Genomic DNA, 26,980 nt, shown 5'->3' with positions numbered 1-26,980 from the left:
CCGTTTCTTCATCAGATAAATGTGATTCACGCATTACTCACAGTTCCCCCTTTTTGATGATGACAATGATTTGCCACCTTCACATGCCAGGATGTGTTCGCTTGAAGTCACCGAAGGATAACATAAATAAAGGCGCGCAGCCAAGTGCAGAAACGTGACCATACCTAACAACAATAACAGTTGAATCCTTTACGGACTCCAAAACCTGGTTAAATTCCACTTTAAATTCAACGCAGGTGTTCAACCACATGAGTAACTGTGTTAAAATTACCCAACCAAGGAAAACCCTGAATGTTTGTGGCTCAATGCAGCTGCAACCTGAGCTGCTTGATCTTGTCATTTTTGACTCAGGTCTGCTGACTCTCCCCGTTTTGTCTGAAAACCATTCACACACCGAAACTATCCCGAAGGCACAACGTCTTGGAAAGATCCATCATACGCCTCTTACACAAATGTAGATTTTTAGTCTCGTCGGTTTTCCTGCACCGGGCATCAAGTGATAATTGCAACAATAGCAAACCAGATAGATAGATAGATAGATAGATAGATAGATAGATAGATAGATAGATAGATAGATAGATAGATGGATGGATGGATGGATGGATGGATAGATAGATAGACAGGGTACAGGAACATTTTACTGCATAAGCAAACTGACATCAGCGCAAAGTAAAAGAGGATATCCGACGTGACAAAGACATGCACAGAAGCAACAAATGATTCATATTTTATTTTTGATCCTTATTGCACACACTGTTAGTGATATTGAGTCTATGAATAGTCACCCTCTCTACGGTGGCAACTTTTATGAATGTATAGTAAAAAATCCCCCGTTTCATCTATTTTCTGAAACTTGAGCATCCGAACTTCAAGTGACAAACAAAATATATTTTCACACTGATGCCCTCATTTTCACAGCTCTGACTTCAGAGCCCATGAGGTGATATTTAAAGATAAGCATTGTGGAAGTTAAGTTTCCCACTTTGAGCCATTTACACTTACATCACTTCACACAATTGTTGCCATTGTGAGAGGAATCGTGTGTTTTCAACTAAATCCTAATATAGTTGTCTGCTTCTCCTTTCTCGAGACCTGATCAAAACAAGAGTCCCCTGTTCAGTATTTTGCACATCCCTTATTGTTAACTATATTCTAGAAGTGTTACTGCGGTGTGTTTTTCTGAAGTGAACACAACACACTGAGTTAGATATAGAGATTGCTGGGTAATAAAAAATTTAAGTATTTATGTCAAACAATAGTTAACTATCAGCTCAGAGAATTCCAGGAAAAATTCATATACACAACATTTTAAACTAAGTTTGTAGTTTTTTTATGAATTTGTTTTGATTCACAAACACAACAAAGGTTCAGGAAAGTTGCACAATTCTTTTTTTGTTGAGACACATCCCAGGGCTGGACCTTGTTGCATCAGTCGTTTGTTAGTGTTTTGTACATGTCATCATCTTTCCTGATTATTATATTTCAGACTGACAAAACTCATAGAATGTCATCCTAAAAAAAATTGCTTTTGTTATTGCAATTATGCAATTCCACAGAATATTTTACATTTTGTGTTATACAGTACTGGTACACCACTGTTATTATTATGGTAATATTTTACTATCTCCCTAACTGAACATTAATTGTTGTGTTTATATGTATCCTTTCATTTAGCGGCTACACTAAAAGACCAAAATAAAAGGGACGAATGCTTGTTCTTCTCGAGTATTGTACAAGTATTGTATGGAAACCATTAGCTCAAAATTGGAGTGATTTCAAACAGGAAACAACTTCTTCTACCATTTAAACATTTAAACAGAAGATTAACCAGTAAGGAAGAAAGTACTCACATACACATCCTCACTCAATTAAGCTAACTTTGTATAGATGGGAGACTGTCCCTTGGATTATTTGGATGCTGTGTGTGGAATACCCCAGGGGTCAGTGTTAGGACCTAAGTTGTTTATAATCTGCATGAATGACATTTGTAGAGTTTCTGAAGTTTCTGTAAAATTTGTATCACTTGCAGATGGCACCTATATTTTAGGAACTGGTGAGGATTTGCAGGAACTTATTAGACCTTATCACCTCAGAGTTAAAAAAATAAATAAATTATACAATGCAATAATGAAACACTGATACAAATTCATTATAGAGACTCATTATTTTGCAACAAAGAGCAATAAGGATTGTACACAGTGTTGACTTTCGGGATTACACCAATTCACTGTTCTTACAGTCGAAAACTTTTAAATTCACTGACCTGATCGAGTTCAAAACTATCCAAACACTGTTTAAAGCAAAGAACAACTTGCTGCCGGGCAACATTCAGAAAATATTCAGTGAGAGACAAAATAGTTACAAGTCTGCACCACCCAGAAAAGCTTCTGTATCACCATCCGTGGTGTAAAATTATGGAATGATTTATGTACAGAGATTAAACAATTCTCAAACTTAATACAGTTTAAAAGAAAATATAAAGAGCTGATTCTGTCAAGGCACAAGGTATTGCCATTAGAGCAAGGGCTTGTAGATTATGGTGTTTGATTATGGTGGCAACAATCTGTCTGGATGAATCCTCGCTGTTTTTTATATTTGGGTGTAGGATAAAACAACATTGATGTAAATGAAGAAAAATTTAAAAAAATAAATATTTTGTGTGATTTACAACAATAAAGATGTAAAGGGGTAGGATAAAAAATAGTTATACTTCTTCCTACTGTCTTTTCAAACATGTAAGGCACAACTGGTTAAATTGGAGTGTGTGTCAAGTGATCTCTGCATTACTCATTTGGATGAGTATCTCTTTTTTGTTTTTATTCTTTCTGTTTGTTTCTCTTGTTTAATTTTTTATTTTTTGCACATGCTCGGAAATCAATCAAGCAAGGAATCAATCAATCAATAAATAAATAGTATTATGTTTCAGAAAAAAAGAATAAGTATAAAAACACACTAAAAGTACATAAAGTAAGGGCGAATCAATTCACAATGTGCAACAGCCAAATCTTAGAATCAAATCGTGTGTGCCGTACTTACTTTCAATACCCTGAATGAAGGATGTCAAACAGTTTGATACTACTGTTTCTGAAGCATTAAATACAGTATAGCGCAATGTCCCTATAAGAAGACTAACAACTACATTTCTCTTCCTATTTGTCAGTGCTATAAAGTGGAGGCACATTCTGAAAATGAATTGTCCAACGAATTCCATCCATCCATCCATCCATCCATCCATCCATCCATCCATCCATCCATCCATCCATCCATCCATCCATCCATCCATCCATCCATCCATTCATCCAGCTTTGATTTTTTATTCTTTTTACATTTTATTTTGGTAACTTGTTTGTATGTTTTAAAAAAAAGAATAAAATTTAAATATTTGCATTAAACGTCAAAAGTTTCAATCTACATTGATGTTGCTAGTTTGTTTTTTGATCAAAAACTACTGCTGCCATAATTTCTTTTGATGAAAGGAATTGAGCTTGTGCCATTTTTATATACATGATTGCTGTCTTAGATGTACTTGTAATAGAAATACGTATGGGTGTTCATTAGTTGGATGGATTGAATAGTACTAATAATGCAGTTAAATTACTAATTGAAAAGGTGAGTGGTATTTTTACTTGTATGGAGGACGTAACAGTAACATGGATGGATGGATGGATGGATGGATGGATGGATGGATGGATGGATGGATGGATAGATGGATAGATGGATAGATAGATAGATAGATAGATAGATAGATAGATAGATAGATAGATGGATGGATGGATGGATGGATGGATGGATGGATGGATGGATAGATAGATAGATAGATAGATAGATAGATAGATAGATAGATAGATAGATAGATAGATCGCAAAGTAAAAGAGGATATCCGACGTGACAAAGACATGCACAGAAGCAACAAATGATTCATATTTTATTTTTGATCCTTATTGCACACACTGTTAGTGATATTGAGTCTATGAATAGTCACCCTCTCTACGGTGGCAACTTTTATGAATGTATAGTAAAAAATCCCCCGTTTCATCTATTTTCTGAAACTTGAGCATCCGAACTTCAAGTGACAAACAAAATATATTTTCACACTGATGCCCTCATTTTCACAGCTCTGACTTCAGAGCCCATGAGGGGATATTTAAAGATAAGCATTGTGGAAGTTAAGTTTCCCACTTTGAGCCATTTACACTTACATCACTTCACACAATTGTTGCCATTGTGAGAGGAATCGTGTGTTTTCAACTAAATCCTAATATAGTTGTCTGCTTCTCCTTTCTCGAGACCTGATCAAAACAAGAGTCCCCTGTTCAGTATTTTGCACATCCCTTATTGTTTACTATATTCTAGAAGTGTTACTGCGGTGTGTTTTTCTGAAGTGAACACAACACACTGAGTTAGATATAGAGATTGCTGGGTAATAAAAAATTTAAGTATTTATGTCAAACAATAGTTAACTATCAGCTCAGAGAATTCCAGGAAAAATTCATATACACAACATTTTAAACTAAGTTTGTAGTTTTTTATGAATTTGTTTTGATTCACAAACACAACAAAGGTTCAGGAAAGTTGCACAATTCTTTTTTTGTTGAGACACATCCCAGGGCTGGACCTTGTTGCATCAGTCGTTTGTTAGTGTTTTGTACATGTCATCATCTTTCCTGATTATTATATTTCAGACTGACAAAACTCATAGAATCTCATCCTAAAAAAAATTGCTTTTGTTATTGCAATTATGCAATTCCACAGAATATTTTACATTTTGTGTTATACAGTACTGGTACACCACTGTTATTATTATGGTAATATTTTACTATCTCCCTAACTGAACATTAATTGTTGTGTTTTTATGTATCCTTTCATTTAGCGGCTACACTAAAAGACCAAAATAAAAGTGGCAAATGCTTGTCCTTCTTGAGTATTGTACAAGTATCCATATAAGTAATGGAAACCATTAGTTCAAAATAAGAGTGATTTCAAACAGGAAATAACTTCCTCTACCATTTAAACAGAAGATTAACCAGTAAGGAAGAAAGTACTCACATACACATACTCACTCAATTAAACTAAGTTTATATAGATGGGAGACTGTCACTTGGATTATTTGGATGCTGTGTGTGGAATACCCCAAGGCTCAGGGTTAGGACCTAAGTTGTTTTTTGGTTTTTTTCTTATGCCCTTGTCCTGTTCGGCAGCTTGGGCCAACAATATGATGTGATCGAGAGCCTTCGGAGTCAGAACAGGTTTTGCTCTTGCAACAGGGAGAGACCTGGAGTCTCCTCCTGTTGCTGCCTTTATTAGAAGTTGGCATGGCTGCCGTACACGACCGGGGGGGAACGCACAAAGAGAGAGAGAAGAGAAGAAAGAGAAGAGAAGAGAAGTTGAGGAGGGGGGGGGGGGGGGGGGGGGGGGGGGGGGGGGACATACAATACCCTTGTTGTGCTACATATATTATTTGCAGTTATCACACTGATCAAAATACTTTACAACTGTTATTATATTAAACCAGCCAGAGCAGCTCTATCTAGACAGTAAAATGATTTTCTAGATTAAACCAGCCTGAGCAGCACTATCTAGACAGTAAGATGAAGCAGGAACATGAATTAACAAAGAGGCAACAACAAAAGAGGAACATGACTTTGAGAGTTTGAGCAAATGATGACAGAGAACAAGCAACTTCAGGGGCACCTTTCGTGAGGAGTGGAAGTGTGCGTGTATGTGTGCGTGTGTGAGGGGGTGGTTTGTCCACTGGGTGTGGTCGGAACTGTTGTGGGGGGACCCGTAGCGACACCCCGGGGCCCGAGACCTAAGTTGTTTATAATGTGCATTAATGACATTTGTAAAGTTTCTGAAGCTTCTGTAAAATTTGGATTATTTGCAGATGGATTTGTATTATTTGCAGATAGGAACTGGTGAGGATTTGCAGGAACGTATTAGACCTTTTTTACTTTTTAGAGTTTGTTTTTTGATCAAAAACTACTGCTGCCATGATTAATTTTAATTAAAGGAATTGAGCTTGTGCCATTTTTATATACATGATTGCAATCTTAGATATAATTGTAATAGAAATACGTTTGAGTATTCATTAGTTGGATGGATTGAATAGTACTAATAATGCAGTCAAATTACTAATTGAAAAGGTGAGTGGCATTTTTACTCGTATGGAGGACGTGACAGTAACTTTAATTTCACATGAGTAGAGCAGAGGTTTTGCTTCCTCTGTCACCCGCGAGCTTTTCAGATTCGTTTCAGTCCAGAGGCTGTGCACGTGGCGCCATCTACTGGACAAATCAAACCACTGCCAAGGTTTTTAGAAATACCTCAATTTGGCAGCCAGTAATGGATCCAGCTTTGTTGGTGCAGCAAAATAACAAAGAGCAGGCTTATTCCACACCCACCCCACAGTTCTAAACCTAACCGTCAAGCGGTTTCTGGAGTGGGTGTTTGGTTGGTGGAAATCCCCCCTCAGTGGGAACTGTCCTGCTCACAGCCCCACGCCGCCGTGCCGCCGGACGCGCATGCGCACTAACAGCCTCTCCCTGTACTTTCACTTTGCGCTGAATTCGAGCAGTGTCAATTTCCACGATAAGACAATACGGGAAAACTCAACATTGAAGTCATGTTTGATGGGTTCAGGGTGTGACGGTGTGTTTCCAAGCGGTTTGATCTCCTCGCCCGAGGAGTGGATTAGAAAACGGACCGTAAACAACAACACGGTGGTTTTGGTGAACTGTGAACACGCAACAATGTTTTAACTCCCGAAGTGAGCTGTCATCCACCATCCTGAAACCCCTGGACAGGTGAGCCGATCGTCTTTCTACAAGCAGAGGTTGATTCTGCTGCTTGTTTTGTTTGTACTTGAGTCATTTATCTTAACTCGACCCAACAAAAGTCTCACAAACAAACGAGTGACTTCCAGCTAGGAAATCTGTGTACAGATTGAATAAAACATTTACAAACTTCTAAAAGCACCACTGGAATATGTAATCAATTAAAACTATTTGTTATATGTGAACTGTGATTAAGATACGATTACACTCGGGTTATTCAGTAGAAAAGGGTTTGCAAATACAAATATGTGTATTATAAAAAAACGAATAATACATTTCTAATATTGGCTATGTGATGTTTAGATACAGTCTGCGGATATTGTGGCCTCAATAATAAGGGAGTATGTGTGCTTGAATTAAAAAGTTGTATTACAAGAAGACTTTATTGTGATTAGCAGAGAGGTGCAAACCTCTGCAAACGGATTAAAAAAATTTGTGTTTGTTTTGCCTCCTCAGCTTATGTGACAGCTTCGCATCTCTGCCACTATGGAGCGGCCTGCACTCAGACAGAGCCAGCTGTGTGGCTCCTGGGAGTTGAAGGAGAGACTTGGAACAGGAGGCTTTGGGAATGTCTACCTGTACCAGCACCTTGTAAGTCCTCTCACCCAACCCTACGTCTAACATATACACCAGAACCAAAAGCATCTTACCTCCTGTTTGTGTGAGGGGCAGGAGTTGGGAGCCAAGATTGCTGTGAAACTTTGCCGCCTGGAGCTGAACCCAGAGAACAAAGCCCGCTGGAGCAGAGAAATTCAGATCATGAAGAAGTGAGACTGAATCATCCGTTGCTCATGATGGCCTCGCTGTCCGTTGGCTTCATATCAAACAATCACAATGTGTTTGTGCTCTTTCTGCTGCAGGCTGAACCATGTGAACGTTGTTCAGGCACGAGAAGTTCCTGAGGAGTTGAACACCATCGCTTTAAATGACTTACCACTTCTGGCTATGGAGTACTGCTCCAGAGGGGACCTACGCAAGGTATCACATTCATATTCTTTGAGATTGTTTACAGTGTATTTTCAAGCGTTTAACTTGACTGATTTACCTTTTAGTTGCTGAATAAACCAGAAAACTGCTGTGGGTTGAAGGAGAGTGAGGTCCTCTCGCTGCTAAGTGATATTGGTAATGCTGCCAACAACTTTAACTTAAAAGCAAGATCACTGTATTGATGCTTAAAAGTTGATTGGAAATTTGTTTTATTTGCAAAAACAGGTTCTGGTATCCAATATCTCCATGAAAATAAGATCATTCACAGGGATCTAAAGCCAGAGAACATTGTTCTCCAAGATATTGATGGGAAGGTAAACTAATTTTCTTTTCTGCATGCAGCCTGATCAATTCTCCAATCTCATTTACCAGTTATGCTTTCATTACACGTGTATGTTTCCTTCAGCTTGTCCATAAAATTATTGATCTGGGATATGCAAAGGACCTTGATCAGGGCAGTCTCTGCACATCTTTTGTTGGAACTCTCCAGTATTTGGTGAGTTTTTTGCATAAATTATGTGGCTTTTTTTTTCTTTTCTTCTTTTTTTTTTAATGATTATTGCATCTTTTCATTAGTCAATATAAATCTGACCTGTACGTATGTCAGGCTCCAGAGCTGTTTGAGAGTAAACCATACACGGTGGCTGTGGACTATTGGAGCTTTGGAACTGTGTTGTTTGAAAGCATCTGTGGCTTTCGGCCTTTCTTACACCACATGCAGCCTGTACAATGGTGAGTAAAGCAACTGTCTACATACTGAAGTACCCAACCCTACGTATATCATTAAAATTCTTAGTTTTAGGGGATTTAACAATTGATCATTCCCAAGATTATGACTACATATATCAATGAGTTGTTAGCGTAACTGTTGATTAATGTTTACATGCAGATCAATTTAAATGAAGAACTACCTGACTGTCTTGCTGCCAACTATGGTCAATTAAAGAATGAATTGATATAGTTCATTACATGATTAATAATTTCAAGTCTGTTTTGATTTCTAAAAACCTCTCATTGCAGCTTTTGTAAATGAGATGTGTTCTGTATAGTTATAGCCTAATTAACTTTTGGATGTCAACTCTCAATCTGTGCATAAAACATTTCAGGTGGCTTGTTAAGACTGGGAAATGGGTGGTCATTATTTTTCACCAGTGTCAGCAATTAAAAGACCCACAGATTAGTCAATAAACTGAGATGAACTGAATCTTAGATTCAAGATATTTCAAGATACTTGACATGAATAAAATAAATTCAATACCGAACACTGCTGGGCTTATTAGAGCAGGGATATGGTAGATAGTCTCACTCTGCGATGTTCTGGTCTCTCACTTCTGTGGTTTGAGTATGGACCTCTGTGTGGAATTTGCATGTTGCACTTTTTTTAATAAATAAAATGTTTGTAACTATTGTTACTGTAGACTGGGAGATTTTGTGATTTTAGTTTTCTGTTTGTGTATTGTTTTTATTGTCCTTGTTCCTTGTAAACAATCTTGTTTCGCTATTCCAGTACAAGTAAAGTCAGGAACAAAGGTCCAAAAGACATTATGGCCGTAGAAGACATGAATGGAGAAGTCAGATTCTCTTCACATCTTCCATATCCCAACAATCTGAGCAGGTAAAGACCAAAGGAATGTTTTAGGAGTATTAATCTGACTCCAAAAAAAGTCCCTCATCTAATCAATGTATAACAAATATTAAATGTGTGTGTGCATATGTGCGTGCATATGTGCGTGCATATGTGTGTGTGTGTGTGTGTGTGTGTGTGTGTGTGTGTGTGTGTGTGTGTGTGTGTGTGTGTGTGTGTGTGTGTGTGTGTGTGTGTGTGTGTGTGTGTGTGTTTGTTTACAGGCCCTTGTTGGAACCGGTGGAGTCTCTCCTGCAGATGTTGTTACTGTGGGACCCTGCAGAGCGCGGTGGATGTTTGGATCCGGACATAAACAAACGTTCCTGCTACGCTGCTCTGCAGAATATTCTCAACATGAAGGTTCACCTTGTTTATATCTAAACGGGCTATTGGAAAGCTTTAACGGTTTTTATACATGCCCTGTAATTGTAGGGTAGCAAGCAAATGGAATTGTGATTATGCACATTTGTTCGACCAGGTCATTCATGTGTTGGACATGACGTCAGCCCAGCTGCACTCGGTGGTTTTGGGTGCTGAGGAAAGCTTGCACTCCCTGCAGCTTCGTCTGGAAACACAGAGTCAGTCCAACATCTCCCCGCTGAGTCAAGAGCTGCTACTGGAAACGGGAATGTCCCTTGACCCACGCAGGCCGCCAGCACACTGTCTGCCAGACGGATTGGTACGTGACACACAAACATAAACAAACAAAAACGCTTAACGTCAAACAGGTGTTTCTTTAGCAGTTTACCCCTAATACTGTTTTGGGGTTTTTTCTGCACCTTCAAAATGTGTTGGTTTGTGTTGAAATGTAGGAGCATCCTGAATTACACCACACTGTGCTTCTTTGTCATGGAAATTCATTATTTTACTTCAGGTTTCAATCAGTGTAGTAAACTGGACTTTCGCTGGGTTGTAATGAAAAATGATTATCTTCTCAAACATACAGGCACCTGTAAGCATCAACAATGTCAACCTCCGATTCATGCCAGTGTGCGATGTAGTAATATGACATATTATTAACATTATTTTCATAATTTCTTTCTAGCGTGGCTGGGACAGCTGCATAGTTTTTCTTTTTGATAAGAGCCTAACCAAGTACTCGGGACCTCTGACTGCCAGACCACTGCCCGACAGTGTCAACTTTATCGGTAAGATATTTGTACAAATTTCAGCTCTTTTTGAATCACTTCGATATCAGATATTAGTGACTTTTGCTTTAATATCAATAAAGATTATTGTCTGAACGTCTGTATTGTAATAACAGAATCAGCTTGTCACTCAGCCAAGTTTGAATGATTTAAAAAAAAAAATAAACAACTTCTAAAAACCAGAGAAGGATAAGCAGTCGTGTCAACTCTGAAACAATGGAGCCCAACAACTCATAGTGGTGAGACTATCACATGGCAGCAATAAGAGGCTAAAAATAAATGCTCTGTGTATACGTTTCAATCTATTTTGACTCACTAGATTGCTCTCTTAAATCAAAAGACTGTTTCTCTTTATATTGGTAGGGTTGCAGGGACGAGTTAGTGGCTATAATTAAAATGTGAAACCAGACACTGTGACTTAGTCATTTCTGGACGCCCGCTGCTCACAGTTGTTCCAGATGTTTCTGGGAGGATAATGGGATTGGAGAATAAAAGCTGAGTTTAAGATCTGCAAAGAGAAAACTACAATTAGAATGATAGCAAAAACTGTGTTTCTATTTGTCAGATTAATTACTAAACCAAGCATTAAAAATCAAGATATTAGTTTTCTGTAGATTGTGGCTTTGTTGTGGCAAAGTTTGGCAATTTTTATAGTATTAGAAGGTTTGATGGTTTCCATTTGAAACATTTTCTAAGCAACATGCATTTGTGGGATGAGCAGCAGGGCGAAGTATGTGTGTTATGCCAAAGAAAGATTTCCCAAATCTTCTGTCACTGATAAACGGCTTTCAAACTGGCTTTTCAGTATTGTTAAAGCTAAATAATAATTTTCCAAACACAAATGCCCTTACTTTTTGTGCATGGTTTATGTAATTCAAAATCTGCTTATTATATAAAATCATGTTCTTCTTATATTCTCAGTCAGGGAGACAAAGACGCAATTGCCGCTGACGGCTCTCAGAAAGGTGTGGGGCGAAGCAGTCAGCTACATCTGTGGGCTGAAAGAAGATTACATCCGCCTCTACCAGGGGCAGCGGGCTGCCATGTCGGTACATGTACAAACACATAAATGCAAAGACCCACAAGTGAAATGTTCCTAACTTGTGTTTGTGTCCGTGCAGGCTGAGTCTGCTGCGTTACAACACCAACTTAACGCGGTACAAGAACCTGCTCTTCTCCCAGTCGCAGCAGCTCAAAGCCAAACTGGTTTTCTTTAAGATGAGCATCCAGCACGACCTTGAGCAGTACACCAAGCAAAGCAACACTGGCATCTGTGAGTAGTTGTTAATGCCTTGTCATGACATATTCACTCATTAGGTCTTTGTGAAGGTTGTAATTGGACTATCTCTTCTTGCTGTGTTAATCTGAAGCGTCGGAAAAAATGCTGAAGACTTGGCAAGAGAATGACGAGAAGGCTGATGAGTTTACAAAGGTAAGAAATTGTTAAATCGGGGATAATCAAACAACAGTTTCCTTAAAGACGTCATGCAGTTCTATGGTTTCTCCTGATGTAGGTTGCAGATGTGGGCTATCTCGATGAAGAGATTGTGGCGCTACACTCCGAGATTGTGGAACTCCAGAGGAGTCCCTTTGCGAGGAAACAAGGGGATGTGATGGAGCAGCTGTTAGTATCTTTGCAATGTGATTCCCTTTAAGAAATAGTTGCGCATTTTTATGAAATTGTATGTACATCAAAACATGTTTATATTGCATTAATCTTTTCAGACCCTTCAAAACATTTACACCTAAAATAGTTTTTGTTGATTTATAAAATCTGTTTTGAGCACAAATAGTGCATTACTCATAAAAAGCTTTACTAAATTTGCTCTTTATAGTGACTTTAATAAGCTTTTTTTCAGAATTTAAATTGAAGTCTATTTGCACTGTTGTTTGACGACAGATGTTTACGGTCATGTGCAAGTTATTTTGTTTTTTGTTTTGCAGTGAAAACAAGGCTATCGAACTCTACAAACAACTGAAGGCCAAATGCAAAAGTTAGTCCAAATCATTGCATAATGAAAATTACTAGGCATGGATTATAATGGCTGTTGTATTGTCCGTCCGAAGCCAGTTACAGTCCTGAATACATCTAAAGCTTGTTGCTATGGATACATTTCAGTTGTAATGAAAAAGTTGTAAGACGTGCAGCAGGTCTCTGAACAAATGTGTCATAGGATCCCCATTGTTTCATTAAATCTTCAGCACGAATGTGAAAAAGCACAGAGTGTAATGGACATCGTATTATATTATTACACATAGATGATCACTTCAGTGTGCTTCCTGCAGGCCCTGACCCTCCACATGGCTACAGCGACAGCTCAGACATGGTGCGAGCCATCCTCCAGACAGTGCAGAACCAGGACAGAGTGCTGAAAGACTTGTACACTCACCTAAGGTAATTTATTCAGAGTGAATTCAAATCAACCCACGAGTATGTAAAGTTCAGGACAAGTGCAGTAACGCTCCTCTTTTCTCTAGCACAATACTGGTTTGTAAGCAACGCATCATGGATTTGTTCCCTAAGTTGGAGATGGCGGTAGAAAACATAAAAACTGCAGAAGCAGCCGTGATGCAGATGCAAATGAAAAGACAAAAAGAATTCTGGTACCTCCTCAGAATTGCATGTGTAAGTATGACTCAGTCCATGGTGAGATAGTGATTAAAGTGCAGTTACTGTATTAAACGCAGAAAAGCACTACTGTGGCATCACTAAAACAGTGTGTGGTTGTGTTTTTAGGCCCAGAGCAGTTCTCCATCACAATCACTTATACAACAGCCCACTGACAGGTGAGATTTGAACCATTTCTTTTTGGCTAAAGCTTCACACACTATATTGTTTTATCCAATTTTGTACAAGTAACAAATATGCCAGAAGGTATGACTCCTAAGACTCTTTGCACATCAAGGTTCAGTAGCTTGCTTTAGATAAATTGAAGAAATGCAGTTGTGTCAGAGTCATTTGTCTCTTGCAGAGAAACGGTCCATCAGTTGCTGGATGAAAATCAGCGTTATCTGAGTCAGCTTGCATCTCTGTTGAAAGACGCCACCCAGGAGACGGAGAACAGTGTCAAGGTATGGTATGCAAATGTGAAGCACTGTGCACATCCATATAAGACCATCTCGAAAGTAACACCTTGTATATAAACACAGGGATTCCCTATTTATGCTAGAGGGCAGTTCTTGAAAATAATCAGATTTATTTTTTTGTGAATATTATAACTCATCATGTTTTACTTTTCCAACTGAAAACCATCTGGGTACTTAGTCTTCACAAGACAACGCAGATTTACCTGTATCACGTTGTTATTGAGAGGAAACCACGATGTCATGTTCAATCGCACTGTATAAACATGTTTCTCTTCTCTCTAGGATCTGGATTGGAGCTGGACTCAGTATGAAGCACTAAATGCTGAACCGCAAAAATAGAAACTGGCCAGAGAATGTATTGTGACAAGTGCCTTATCAAAGTTACACTATCTGAAAACTTAGTAATTCTGTACTGTCTTATTTACATGTACTGTATGTAATGCTGTGAGACAGTAATGTGTGTAACAGCCTGTTGTGGTAAAGTGTTCATGTTAAAACTTAATGTAAACATTATTATAGAATGTTAACGGGTATTTCCAGCTGTAACAATGATGTATTTATTTTATTTGTAATATTGATAAGAGTAAAACATTGCTGCTGACAACTTGCAAACTATACATGAAGGAATATAAATGATTTTTTTTTTTTAATGAATAAATAGTCAATTTAATCTGTTGTTCTGTATTTGTTTTTGGGGGGGCTTTTTTTTTTGATAATGTGTTTGTCTCCGTTTATTACAGTTATCCATTCTCACAAAGTTATACATGCTACATCTATGTGGAGGCTATACTTCTTCATACAAGTTCATTGAAAATACAGCACTGTAAAAGACAGACAGTGGCAAATAAATGCAGACATGATGGTTACAAGTTTCCAAATCAGAAAAAGAAATACGTAGAGGCTGTATTTCTTTATCTAATTTGAAAACTTGCATTAGAGGTTCCAAGCAAAAAATTGAGGGTCAGCAAGAACAAGAATATTTGTCTTCCATTACTGTAAGAATATGAGACTGTGTTTATGCTAAGTTTTGAATGGCTGAAAATGCACTCTGCTCACTTCATGTGACGCTAATGTTTAACATGTAAACAACATGTGAAATATTTATGTCATGAAGAAAATCTTCAGGTAACATACCGTCATGGATGGCAACACAATCAAACTAAGAAAAATATGACTTTACAATCAGGACAACAATGGCTAAAGTCCAGCAGATTCACACTGGAATTTAAAGGTCGGTTCATGTGCAGTGTGTAATATTGTAATCTAAACACTCTGAGGGTTGTTTTATATTTTACTTGTATTTAACTTAAATAGTAATACAGATATTCACGACTGTGTTTAATTGAAAGTGCCTGTTTGATGAGATTTAAATTAAAAAGTTTAGTTACTTTATTTCAATCAGATTCTCATCACATACATGTCAGAGTGAGCGTTCTATTTCTGACAGTCCGTGAAGGCAGCACGCTGCGCGGAGGGGCTACTCGCTCGTGAAACCTGTGGGAGGCGTAGTGAGTGACGGGGCGAGGGGGATGGTTCGCTGAATGATAAGACCAGCAGGCAAGACGGTTTCAATTCAGAGGTAAATTTTGTTTGTCATGAAGCCAACTTATCACTCTTGCGCCTACCAGCCGGGTGATTTTTATCCCGAGTGAGTTTGTTTTACGCCATTAACCAGGCAGGCTAGCGTTAGCACGAAGCTAAAGCTCGGCGGCTGTCTTCCTCAACTAAGCGGTAGCTCGTTGCTAGCTAACACAGTCTCATAATGCTACCACCCGTTTCTCTGCTTCTGCCACAATACTTGATTTCAGTGGCGGTTCTCCAATGCAAGACGCATAGTTCAAGTGTTGACCGCGCTGCTTCGTGAGTTGACAGAGGAAGTATTTGCTGGAGTCACTCTTAAAGCTAATGTTTGCGCTCGCTGTTTAAACTCAAGTGAATTACATCAGGAACCTGCACACACCTGGATTGAAACGCCTGTACGTTCCGCCCGCTCACCGCCCGTGATGGAGATGATGCAGCACAGAAATATATCTCATGGTGTTGCAGGACTTCATACGTGATCGGCTCTATGTAATGATTTATTTAAGCGTAAACTAAACTGACTAATCATTTACAGTGGGAGTAAACACAGATTATGCTGTGGGAGGAAGCCGTCATGAGCCTATGTGGTGTTTTTATAACAGAATATACTCATAAGAGGGCACTCTTCTCTAACAGCAGGACTTTTATTGCCATGTATTGTTGCAATTGCACTCTTTCTCCAAAACCCATACAATGCTTCCTCAATTTGATAGCCCAGTCTACGGTAGTTATATATTAGTTTGCTCTAACTGAGCCTATTGTAAAGTTTTAGTGAAGTTGGGCATTAGGATAAACTTTATGGCAAACCAGGAAGTAAACACATCTTGCAAGTTGCAGTTGACAGTTTTTTAGGTGCAAAAATGCCCTGAGTACTTTATGTTGTCTAAACGTTTCTATATGTTTATGCTTCTTTCTTCTCCTGCAGGTGAGTGCTAGTAAGGATGACGATGCCACATGTAGGGGCAGTATTTGCAGCAATAGCAGGAGTGATGGCCATCATGTTGCACTCCTCTATTCACAAGATAGAAGAAGGGCATCTTGCGGTTTACTACAGGTATCCCATCATTGACCGTTGCAACGTTTAATATCTGTATTTGGCTAAAGATATAAGGATATAGTTAGCATATATATAACCCAGATCTTGAAAGAATATCTCTTCTAAGTTCTATATATTTTCCAGACCAGTTTCAACAAAGAAATAAAGGATTCATAAGTGATGCTGTTTCATAGTCATTCAGATAAAACGCAATGTGATCCACACCTGTTAGATCATACAGTTAAAGGAATACAAAAATGTCAACTATGCTATAGCTATATAAAAAAAAAGCCATAGCTATTGATTTTCTTTTACACCTGAATAGTCCATTTTTTTTGCTGTCGTATAATGTCCATCCATTTCTGATTAAAACAGGTTTTGTTGACAACTCAGACCAAATAACTTGTTTATATTTGTTTCAGAGGTGGAGCCTTGCTGACCTCGCCAAATGGCCCGGGATATCACATTATGCTGCCTTTCATTACCACCTACAGAGCAGTACAGGTGAGTGAGTCTTGCAGTCCTGAAATGTGGCCTTTCAGCTGAGGTGTTTCTAATGTAGGACTCCACCACGAGGTGCTGCTCATGAAACCAGAATTGGATCATCTATAAATAAGTTAGCTGAAGCATGCAAACAGTTGTCACTCAACCATGGCAACAGTGGCTTGGTCTTACCCCAAGTTAACCTACTACATTTTGTTTTACTATATATGAATAGCACATATATTTGTCTTTAAAACACAGGGTGGTCTTTTTTATTTCGCTATAGTAAATTAAGAAATTTACGTTTTGTCCCTCATAAGACTTAAATGACCAGAAAATATTCTACTCGACAGATTCAATTTTTTGCTTTTATGAACCATGCTTAAGTTGAATGTATGTGATGCATGAATTGTTGAAATGTTAAATTCAAACAAATGATTGGTCCTTCATGATCTTTTGCACTCTGAATATGATTGTGTAACACATGACTTAAATCATTGACATTTTTGTGCTCTTGCCGCATGATGTTTTCAACCTATGTTTCAGACGACTCTGCAAACCGATGAGATCAAGAATGTGCCTTGTGGAACGAGGTACAACTGATCCTCCCGATGTAGCTGCCAACATATTAGGTTCCTGCTTGAAAACAGCGTATTTTAACAAATGTGTTCCCTTCACAGTGGTGGTGTGATGATCTATTTCGACAGGATAGAAGTAGTGAACATGTTGGTCCCTACAGCAGGTACAGTGTGTTCAAATGTCAACATTACAAGAGTTCCTCATTTGCTTCACTCAATAACCCTTTGGGCTGTGGCGCATTTCAGTAACTGTTGCTTTTGTTCTTTCTCCAACAGTGGTGGACATAGTGAGGAACTACACTGCTGATTATGACAAAACTCTCATTTTCAATAAGATTCACCATGAACTCAACCAGTTCTGCAGTGTCCACACACTACAGGAAGTCTACATTGAGTTGTTTGGTAAGAAGTCGCCTCTTTGCAGGACACAAAATGTGCTCATCTTTAAATTCATCTGATGCAGAATCATTAACAGTTGATTTATTTTTTCCTTTTGGTCATTTGCAGACATTATCGATGAGAACTTAAAAACTGCATTACAGAAGGATCTTAATGCAATGGCACCTGGTCTTACAATACAGGTATGTAACCACAAGCACGTTTAACTGGCTTGTATTTGTAGTTTCAATGAAATCGGTTAATTACTGTTCTACTACAACAGATTTCTCCCACTGACTGTTTAAAACTTTGATAACAGAATAGTTTATAGCCTGATTGAAAATAAGCTTACAGCTTGCTGAAAACTATTTCAGTTTACTGTGCATGCTTCATAAATTGTTGTGAAGTTTTTTGAGCATGTACTACACTCTCACCAGCCAGAACCCAGCAGTAGCAGCAGGTATATGGAGAATGCAGACTAACCCATCAGGACATGGACTTGCACATATTCAATTCTTTCTTTAGAGCTGAATTAATGGGAAAACGTCTGAGGCTCTGTTTAATTGACCATGTTTTAAAATGAAAACAGAAACATTTTTAGAAATGCAGTGTAATGCACACGCGCACACAACTGTTCCAGTAATTCTTTCTTCTACACATGTGCAATCAGATTAACCACAATGAAAAGGACAGATTTTAGCATGCTGTTTCCTTCTTGCTCTTAACTGAGAGCCTGTTAGCTCATCAAAATGTTACTATGTAAACAGGAAACTCTTAAGAAAAACTAAAATGGCAAAAGAATGCTGTTTCCAGTCAGTCGTCATGTAACGAGGCCTTGACCCTTAACAGTGAGAATGCGCTGAGATCGGCAGTAAAACTTGTGAAAGAAGGTCAAGTCACACAGCATTGTGTGCTTGTGTGTGTAGTAATAATAATTAAAAACATCCATCTCAGTCTCAGGTAACAAGGTTTTCCTTGGAGTAAGATCACATTTTTCCATATTTAGTGATATCGACAACTTTATACATTAATCAGCTTTCATATCAAAAATTTGAGTTAACAAAAAGAGGTTGTTCTCGTTTCACTTCTGTGCAGTGAAATGGCTATTCATTGTGGTAGACGGAGAATGTGGATGTGGTCCAGCATTTCACTTCCTTGGGAATCTGTGAACTGTTGTCTTTGTGCTGCGCTGGTGAAGCTCGTAGCAGCATTCACACTGGGCCGTGTGGCAAAGTGTCGGTCATAAAAAAATTCTGATGCCGTCCGAAAACGGCAGCCATGACATTGGCCATCTGTGAACCCCCTCAGCTTCAAACATAAGACCAGAGATTTGCAGTCTTGATCAGAGATATTGTCATTATCACTTATCTTTTGTCTCAGATTGCCAAAAACCTCACAGTGTGTAGTTATTTTAAATGATCAAAGAAGTATTGTGGTGGCTTTGATCGGACATCGACTGTTGTTTTGAGAACATATCGGCATTATTGTCCGAACAAGAGACAGTGAAAATATTACTGCATAGCTCTCGCAGCAATGTAGTGTTACCGCAGTGCTTTCAAATGGAGAAATTCAATGTTGGATATGTATCCAAACCTGAACTGATGTTATCGGCCATCAACTCCATTATACAACTATAAATCTGTCCTGCAGCAGTTTACTGTGCGCTGCTGTTGGTTTATAAACCATTCGATTGATGGGTATTACGGTGCAGGTTTTTTTAAAATATATATATTTGTGGTTTTAAACATCCAGATAAAAAAAAAAAATCAATCCTTAAATCATCAGTTGGATGACTGCTGGTATAAATGAGGCTCCAAAAAAAATCTATTATTGTGTCCAATATATGAGAAATTTTGTAAACAACAAAAGAGAACCTGATTTCCACTCTGTGAAATATATCAGTTTTGATCAGAGGGTCTATTTTCTCTCTTTCTCTTTTCCCTCTGCACCGTTACACCATCGCTGTGAAGGCAGTCCGCGTTACCAAGCCAAAGATCCCCGAAGCTATCAGGAGGAACTTTGAACTCATGTGAGTTTATGAAATTGTACTCGGCAGTAAAACCTTGTTGTTGCTTGCTCCAGTTTCTCTGCGACTCACCCACACGGTTCATGTAATACCACACAGAAATCAAAATATTTGCAAAGAAGATCATTTTATTTGCGTGTGTATTCAGGGAAGCGGAAAAGACTCGTCTGTTAATAACGGCACAGACTCAGAAAGTGGTGGAAAAGGAAGCGGAGACTGAAAGGAAGAAAGCCATCATTGGTAAATTTGGTGTTGAACTGTAAATCTGCCCACAAGCATTTCATTTGCTTAAATAATTTTGTTTCCTTCTTTAAACCGCTCTTGTGTCATGTATTTTATCGGGGATTTTTTTTTTGTTCCGCAGAGGCTCAGAAAATGGCCCAAGTCGCAGAGATTCATTTCCAACAGAAGGTGATGGAGAAAGAGACTGAGAAGAAGATCTCTGCGATAGAGGGTAGGCATCACTGCTTTCAGTTCCCTCGCGTGAGATGGATTTGTGTGATCTGATATGTTGGTGTGTCATGTGTCCATCATACTCAGCACTGCTTCCCACTTTCAGATGCTGCCTTCATGGCCAGGGAAAAGGCAAAGGCTGATGCAGAGTATTACACTGCTTCTAAATCTGCGGAAGCAAACACGGTAAAAAAAACAACAGTTTTCTTACATTGATTCACACATTACAAAACATCTAATCTCACATTTAAAATATTGAGAGCCATGTTGTGTGCTCCTGAACACAAGTTTTAATACTGTATTGTCTCTGTACTCATACAACAATACTCATTTCTCTATTCTCGTATCTTTTAATCTGCTTTGTGCAGTCATTGTTCCTCGTTATAAAGTGGCACAGTTCTTATTGTCTTATTTGCAGCCCAGCTCGCTAAAATAGTAAATGTACTTGCTCACGCTTGTCTGGGTATTTGTGTGCTGTTCCAATAGTGGAGTGTTATCAGGCATATTGCAATGTGGCGGTGACACTAATGATAAACTCCAACCAGGTCTTGTGCTGGAATTTACCAGATTGTTTGTAAATTAAGAACAAGTGTTGTTCGGAGGGAAAAAGACACAATTATTTTTTATTACAGATGACTCGAAGAATTGAGCTGAATAACTACTCTGGTTAGGTTCATTCAATCTTTACGTTTCTCGGTCCCGTTATCAAGTCTCGGCTGTATTGATCACATCAGCTTAGAATTGGCCTCATAACAGCATCAATTAATTTGACTGACTTTTGAACTACTTTTCTCTACTTTATTGCTGCATTGCTTCATTTTTTTAACTGCAAATTACCATTATCTGGATATTAGGGATACTTAAATTTTTTGGGTGGAAATCAAATCGTATCACATTATGTATATTAATATTTAAGAGACGAGAGATGTATAAAGAAAAAGATATCTGCTCTTTTAAACGTCAGTTAACACAGTCTGATACAGTTTGTTTTTCATGAAGAAGTCATTGTATCACTAACGTCCAGATAAAGATAACTTGCTCTAAAAATGGATCGATGCAGACTTATTTCACGAAAATATAAATTTGGACCAAGACGGCACATTAAGAGCACACACGCTGTCAAACTGTTTCTTTGAAGTAAAGTATTTGTCACTTACACCCATTTGTAGCAATGTTTTGACTGTGTTTAGTAAAACTTGCTGCATCTGAAAGCAGCATCACTTGCTTTAAGTGGGACAGAGCCGATTCACACAAATAGTGACTTCATTGTTTTTCAGAAAGACAGGCTCTAACATCAGATGACTTTTCTCTCGGTCAGTTCTCACTGAGAAGCACATGAATGGGCTTTCCTCAGTCCTGAGCTTGGAAAATTGTTCCTGCATTTGTTTTTTTTTTAAGTTTTATTTGTCATGTGCCAATAAAAACATACTCATAAACGTAGACTACCCCCTCCCCCCCAAAAAACTTACATGGAAAAAGCTTGACTATAAAAGCTGCCAATTAGTCGAGGTGAAAGCAAGTGGAGATGGGATTGTGATTGTTTTACTTGACATTCGTCCAGAATTAGCCACTGAATGATAATAAAATCCAAACTCATTGTTGGTCAAATAGCAGAAGTTGCCTCGGGCACAACCCAGGATGATTGTGGACCATCCTCGCTACAAGCTGAATGAACAGAAGAATAGGAAGTTGTTTGTAGCATGAGCAGGGAATTCAGCTGGAACAAGGCAGCATCTGCACATCTTGGCTGTGAAAGCGTGCGTTTGCAGACAATGTTGATAACCAGTGTTTTTTTAAAATAGCCTCAAGGCGACTGTATATGGCGACTTATGCTTCTGAAACAGTAAATAAGACTTGATGGTTAATATATGCCCTTGTCTCAAGCTGCATTGTTCAAAAACGGATTAAATTAGAGCCAGAGAAGGTAAACAGATGTAAATGTTAGGTGGAGTCATTGTCACGTCTTATTCAGTTCCACACCAGTATTGTCATGATCATATTTTTCCTCACGTGCTTTTTTGAAATAATTTTTACCCCTTCCAAATCTCTACAGCTGAAGTTGACGCCCGAATACCTGGAGCTGATGAAGTACCAGGCCATAGCAGCCAACAGTAAGATATACTTTGGACAGGACATCCCCAATATGTTTGTGGAGGGAACCAACGGCCCGCCAAAGTCTTCCCGCTCCCCTGCTTTGCCCAATCAAGCGGACGTGTTCAAGGTGAAGCCTGACAGACAGTGAGTCTGCCGCTCTGTCTCTGCACGGGACGGGGCGCCTGACTAGGCCTCGTCTAGGAGAGGTAGTGGGAACGAAAACGCAGAACTGAAGACGATGGGCGGGGGTGGCTTCGCAGCTACGTAGTTTGAAGAACACACTTCAGTCTTAAACCTGAATCACAAGAATTGAGTGAGGGAGGGGGTGAAGACCTCACAGGAAAGCTTCTTTAACCTTAAACCGTTTGGAAAAGCTTTAGGGAAGAAATTGATGCCATAGTCAAAAATCAGCAGCATAAAAGTGCTAATGCCTGGGAAGGCGACAGCTAACGGTCGCCCTAATTTACATGTGCTTGCAATCGGTGCCGTGTGTGTCTTTGCTTTTGGAGCTGCATTTCTTTTCTTTTTTTTGTATGCAAGAATGATTTGTGATGAACACGCATTAATGATTTTTTTTCGGAGAATACTCAAAGCGGTTTTTGCTGCACTGGAATTTTGACAGGTGACACTAATTAAAGGCTGGATTGGCCATGTAACGGTGTGAGTGGGTTAGGGTCATCTCTGTGCCATCTTCTCTTGCACTGAGTCACTAGTTGGCTGTTTTGTCTCTGCACCAGTCAGTGTGAAGACCGGTTTTCATGCCTCATGTCAAATGCTGCTAGTAGATAAACTTAAAACTCTTTAGCCCCCTTTTTGGTTTTGTTACAGGCGCTTCAGTATCATAACTAGTCATTGCAGCACATTTCCAGTTGACTTGACTCCAGTTAAATTCCTTCAAATGTTTCTTATTAAAGGGGCAGAGGTGGTTAGTAATGATGTTGTTACGGGGTGTGGTTGAGGTTTGCTGACCTCGTGGCATTTACTGTGAAGCAAACAGAAAATTCAAGAAAATGTGCTTGTGCCGCTTAAAAGGAATCAAATTATCCCCCTCAAGTGATTTAATAGTTCATTACAGTGGGATTGCATAGACAAAGGACATAATAATTTTTAGCTTTTTGTCAGGAAGTCGGCACTTCTTTCACTCTTCTGTCGAGTTTTAAAGAGTTACCACAAGATTGAACTTAAATCATTAGAATAGTCGAGGAGTTGGCTGTCTGCCAACACTGTTGTTCACATTCGGTTAAATGTAGATTCTCAGGAAATGTGTTTTATTAACACAGCTGATTTGTGTTGAGCAGACCGCATACTCCCCTTAATGCCAAAATCAACAAATAAGTTGGCTTAAGTCGGATTCGAGCGATGATTTACTGTCCCAACAAAAAAGAAGAAAACTCCTCTTTGGGGGGAAAAAAACAAAACAAGTCACCAGTCAGTGGTTTATCTATTTACAGCACAGTGACAATATCACAATGGCGTGGGTCTATGAAAGGACAACTTAAGTACAACTGAAACATTATTTTGATGCTTGTTTACGTTAGTTGTAATTCAACAGTTACAGTCTTTAACAGCCAGAAGTAGTTTAAACTGTTTTATAACTCCCTTTACTTAGTTTGTGAAAATGATTCAATCCTGTGATCAGTTTTGTCTCAACGTGACTTCAAGTACGTCACAGAAACGAGATTCTTTTTTTTTTTTTTTTTTGAGGCGATGTTGATGATGCTTGGGCTTTAGAAAACTACAAATAAATTTAAAAAAAATCCAGGATTGTGCTCCTTTTTATGTGCTTTTGGATTTTGTTTTACTTTCTGTTTTGAGAAAACACAGAGATACTTCCAATATTTAGATTTTAAGCCTTAACTGAGACTTTTGCAAAACCAGTGACTCCTACAGCGTAAAAGGCTCCACTTCTACTCGGCTGCGCAACCTTTTTTAGAGCTTGTCTGTTCTTACTCTACTGCACAGCTTCATATTAGATCCTAGCTGAGACTGACACGACTAGTGCGGTGGACGAGTGCTGGGAAGATGTGCTGTTTACATGACCTCTAAATAAAGACTGCACTCTTGCATTTGTTTTGGTGGTGGGTTCAATAAAAAGAAAAATGCAAACAAGAGGACTGAATCACTCAAGAAAATGACTGTCTGTCAATTTTGTACAACCTGTGAAATTTAAACATCGTCTCCTTGTTTTAAAAGGTTTATATGCAAAATGTTTCCATGTTTTGAACAATGTTCTTAAGTCAAATAAAGCCTATTTTGGTACGCCTCTGTGTGGATGTGTATGTGAACGTTGTGTAGTTCTCCTGGAGGCCAACAGGGGGAGGGCTAACACAGTCTTACATGAGTAGATCAGGTTAATTACAAGGTGCTGGATTAAAGTTGGTGCCAAGTGGTGAGTCAAAGACAGAATCGGTTTGACAAAGCTCATTGCAGGGATGGGGATGCAATTATCTTCTCGAATATGGGTCAGTTGGTCAGTGAGCAGGCAAAATGTTCAGTGAATTGTAAAGGTAGGAAACAACCATCTGACGTGGGCAACAAAAAGGATATTTAGACTGAACTATTTCTCAATCCACACTTCAATGTTGTATCAGCTAAGCTACTGGTCCAAGTTAGGCCCCCTTAACTGAAGCAAATGTTCTCATTCTTTACAGCTAAAAAAAGTTTTATTCAGACATCTTCAACCAAACAAATGACTTTTCCCCCATACTTTCATAAAAGTATGTTTTCATACACATGGGATTGATTCAAGGGCTAACTATGAGGAAAAGGCAGGACACACCCTCAACAGGTCAGTTTTCCAAAACAGGCAAATACAAAGAAACAATCCCATCCATGCGTCTCTTCATAAAGGGCGAACATGCAAACTCCAATGCATAAAGCAGCCCAACCTGGACTTAAAGCTTGGACTCTCTTGCTGTCAGGCCAGTGCGAACCACGACACCACTGTGCATAACCAGCATGTTTGTACAGATTATTTACATCCCAACAAATATTTTAGTTGAAAAGTATTCTACTGTGTGTGTGTGTGTGTTGGCCCATTTTTTATTATGATGGCCGAGAAGCTGTGAAAACACGAGGCCTCAGCGGTCACTCGGCTCACATGTAAACACAATCGATCACACAGTCCCCTGTTGTTCTGACCCACACAATGTCATCCAAACAATACAAAAACAGGGCTTTGTTTGTGTCTTGTGAGTCTGTGAAATGGTCATTGCAAGAGGATGACTGCAAACCTCAAGTCCTGCCCTCAGCAGGGCCAGTCAGCTGCACACACAGACTTTCCAGGAAACATTCAAAGAGTGTGCGTGTGACCACTGCGTGAATGACCAGATGAGGGATGACTTCCTCTTATGACCTCTCCGGGGTCCTTTCACAGCTAAAACCATCAGCTCTTGCTCTTGAGTTTTGATGAGTCTTTTTCTCTGACCCACATCTTCATTTTCTTCCTGATTTCAGGCATCATATTCCAGAGAGGAAATCCTTGTTTGTTTATATATTACAGGAGTTTTTTTTTTTTTTATATGTGTTTGTCTACTGGCCTGTGTTTCATTCAATGGGTGGTCTTATTTTTTTTGTCATTGGGTTTAAAGCCCTGACTCACAGGAAGTGAGGTCGAGGTCAGATTTAGCTGCTTCCTGGATGAACCAACATTTTTCTTTCCTTCCTTTTGCCCCTAATCACCAGGTTCTGACTGATCCATCCCGCCTTCACTTCTTCCAGAGATGCAGAAGGGCGTGGCCCCTCTTAACTAACTCAGTCCGGCCCTGGACTGCAGTATTGCGATACTCAAATGTGATTCATCAGGCGGCGCCTTCATCAATAGCGACTCTGTTTTGCAGTGTTCACTCACAGTCTATCTTGTGCATGTGTGTGCCGGTTCAACATGGTCTAAGGAGCTTCGCTATGTTGCTGCAGTTTTCACTGTCTGAGCCCCTCCTTATTTCCTGTGTGAGTGATCCTTGTAGTCATTACTTAAGTCTACTGTCAAGTTACACATCCAAATTGAATTATGTGTTTATAGATACAGTATGTCTCCCTTGGACAGTTTTGTTTTTTTGTGTTTTGTTCTCTTGCTCCCCCTAAATTATCATTTGATTTGAAGGTTCACTTAGATTTTGGTTTGATCACAAAGAGCACTGTTAAGTCAGTGAAAAACATTTATATTATGTCTCCCAAGGCTGTGAAATGTTTAGCTTGAGCAAAGTCACCCTGATGTGGTAACGCCTGATATCGTCAGCATCTCTTCAACAATCTGTTCAATTTCTTTCTTGCAAATATTCCATGGACATTCCATCTGTCCAACATATTTGTTCTTCTGAACATAAACTTGTTTTGAAAAACCGTTAGATGACAGAGTCAACAGCGTTTTATATCTTCAACATCAACTGAAATAGTTTCTCTAAAAGTCAGAGCCTAAAACCTCAGATAGGAGTTAATACCTGTAGAGACAACACAGAGAAAACTATGCTGATTGAGAGCAATGTGCACTCTCTACACGCACACACACACACACACACACACACACACACACACACACACACACACACACACACACACACACACACACACATAGTCCTGCATTTTTTAAGTAAATTACTTTATTCTTTTAACAGAACATTTTAAAATTTGAGTTGAAATATTTCATCCACATAAATTGAATTCAATTTCTGTT

At 38.9% G+C, this 26,980-nt stretch overlaps 2 protein-coding genes across 5 annotated transcripts; both read left to right on the top strand.

Annotated features, from left to right (window-relative positions):
• The first annotated feature begins 6,512 nt into the window (after positions 1–6,512).
• On the top strand, positions 6,513–14,347 carry LOC308121101 (inhibitor of nuclear factor kappa-B kinase subunit alpha-like). 3 transcript variants are annotated; one of them, XM_080482177.1, is made up of 22 exons: positions 6,513–6,803; positions 7,290–7,424; positions 7,506–7,600; positions 7,694–7,811; positions 7,886–7,955; positions 8,046–8,134; positions 8,227–8,316; positions 8,428–8,552; positions 9,328–9,435; positions 9,669–9,804; positions 9,923–10,123; positions 10,490–10,592; positions 11,514–11,637; positions 11,714–11,865; positions 11,963–12,024; positions 12,107–12,216; positions 12,537–12,586; positions 12,879–12,987; positions 13,071–13,218; positions 13,330–13,379; positions 13,565–13,664; positions 13,962–14,347. In XM_080482177.1, exons 2-22 carry the CDS (start codon positions 7,320–7,322, stop codon positions 14,016–14,018), a joined length of 2,202 nt encoding a protein of 733 aa, XP_080338303.1. In that variant the 5' UTR covers positions 6,513–6,803; positions 7,290–7,319; the 3' UTR covers positions 14,019–14,347. The 3 variants fall into 3 exon arrangements, with proteins under 3 accessions (XP_080338303.1, XP_080338302.1, XP_080338304.1); XM_080482176.1 differs by lacking the exon at positions 13,962–14,347 and having other exon boundaries at positions 6,573–6,803; positions 13,565–13,744; XM_080482178.1 differs by lacking the exons at positions 13,330–13,379; positions 13,565–13,664; positions 13,962–14,347 and having other exon boundaries at positions 6,611–6,803; positions 13,117–13,194.
• An 815-nt stretch (positions 14,348–15,162) lies between these two features.
• Positions 15,163–24,567, top strand: erlin1 (ER lipid raft associated 1). Of its 2 annotated transcripts, none has more exons than XM_080481654.1 (12): positions 15,163–15,258; positions 16,186–16,314; positions 16,719–16,800; positions 17,326–17,372; positions 17,460–17,521; positions 17,634–17,759; positions 17,865–17,938; positions 19,706–19,764; positions 19,910–20,001; positions 20,126–20,215; positions 20,321–20,400; positions 22,268–24,567. In XM_080481654.1, the coding sequence occupies exons 2-12, from the start codon at positions 16,202–16,204 to the stop codon at positions 22,454–22,456; spliced, it is 1,014 nt and encodes a 337-aa protein (XP_080337780.1). In that variant the 5' UTR covers positions 15,163–15,258; positions 16,186–16,201; the 3' UTR covers positions 22,457–24,567. The 2 variants fall into 2 exon arrangements, with proteins under 2 accessions (XP_080337780.1, XP_080337781.1); XM_080481655.1 differs by having other exon boundaries at positions 15,249–15,327.
• Positions 24,568–26,980: the final 2,413 nt, after the last annotated feature.

Source organism: Lipophrys pholis, assembly GCF_963383615.2.
Source record: "Lipophrys pholis genome assembly, chromosome: 15".
Classification (NCBI taxonomy): domain Eukaryota; kingdom Metazoa; phylum Chordata; class Actinopteri; order Blenniiformes; family Blenniidae; genus Lipophrys; species Lipophrys pholis.
Note: the sequence above shows the minus strand (reverse complement) of the source record. Positions and strands in the feature narration are given on the sequence as shown.

What these genes read in the sequence shown, in the direction of transcription:
- erlin1 (XM_080481654.1), top strand. Translation starts at nt 16,202, where the DNA reads ATGACGATGCCACATGTAGGGGCAGTATTTGCAGCAATAGCAGGAGTG. An exon ending in CATCTTGCGGTTTACTACAG is followed by an intron (nt 16,315 to 16,718) that starts GTATCCCATCAT and finishes TATTTGTTTCAG; the next exon opens with AGGTGGAGCCTTGCTGACCT. An exon ending in AATCTGCGGAAGCAAACACG is followed by an intron (nt 20,401 to 22,267) that starts GTAAAAAAAACA and finishes AAATCTCTACAG; the next exon opens with CTGAAGTTGACGCCCGAATA.
- LOC308121101 (XM_080482176.1), top strand. Translation starts at nt 7,320, where the DNA reads ATGGAGCGGCCTGCACTCAGACAGAGCCAGCTGTGTGGCTCCTGGGAG. An exon ending in GCAAAGCAACACTGGCATCT is followed by an intron (nt 11,866 to 11,962) that starts GTGAGTAGTTGT and finishes GTTAATCTGAAG; the next exon opens with CGTCGGAAAAAATGCTGAAG. An exon ending in ATACAACAGCCCACTGACAG is followed by an intron (nt 13,380 to 13,564) that starts GTGAGATTTGAA and finishes TGTCTCTTGCAG; the next exon opens with AGAAACGGTCCATCAGTTGC.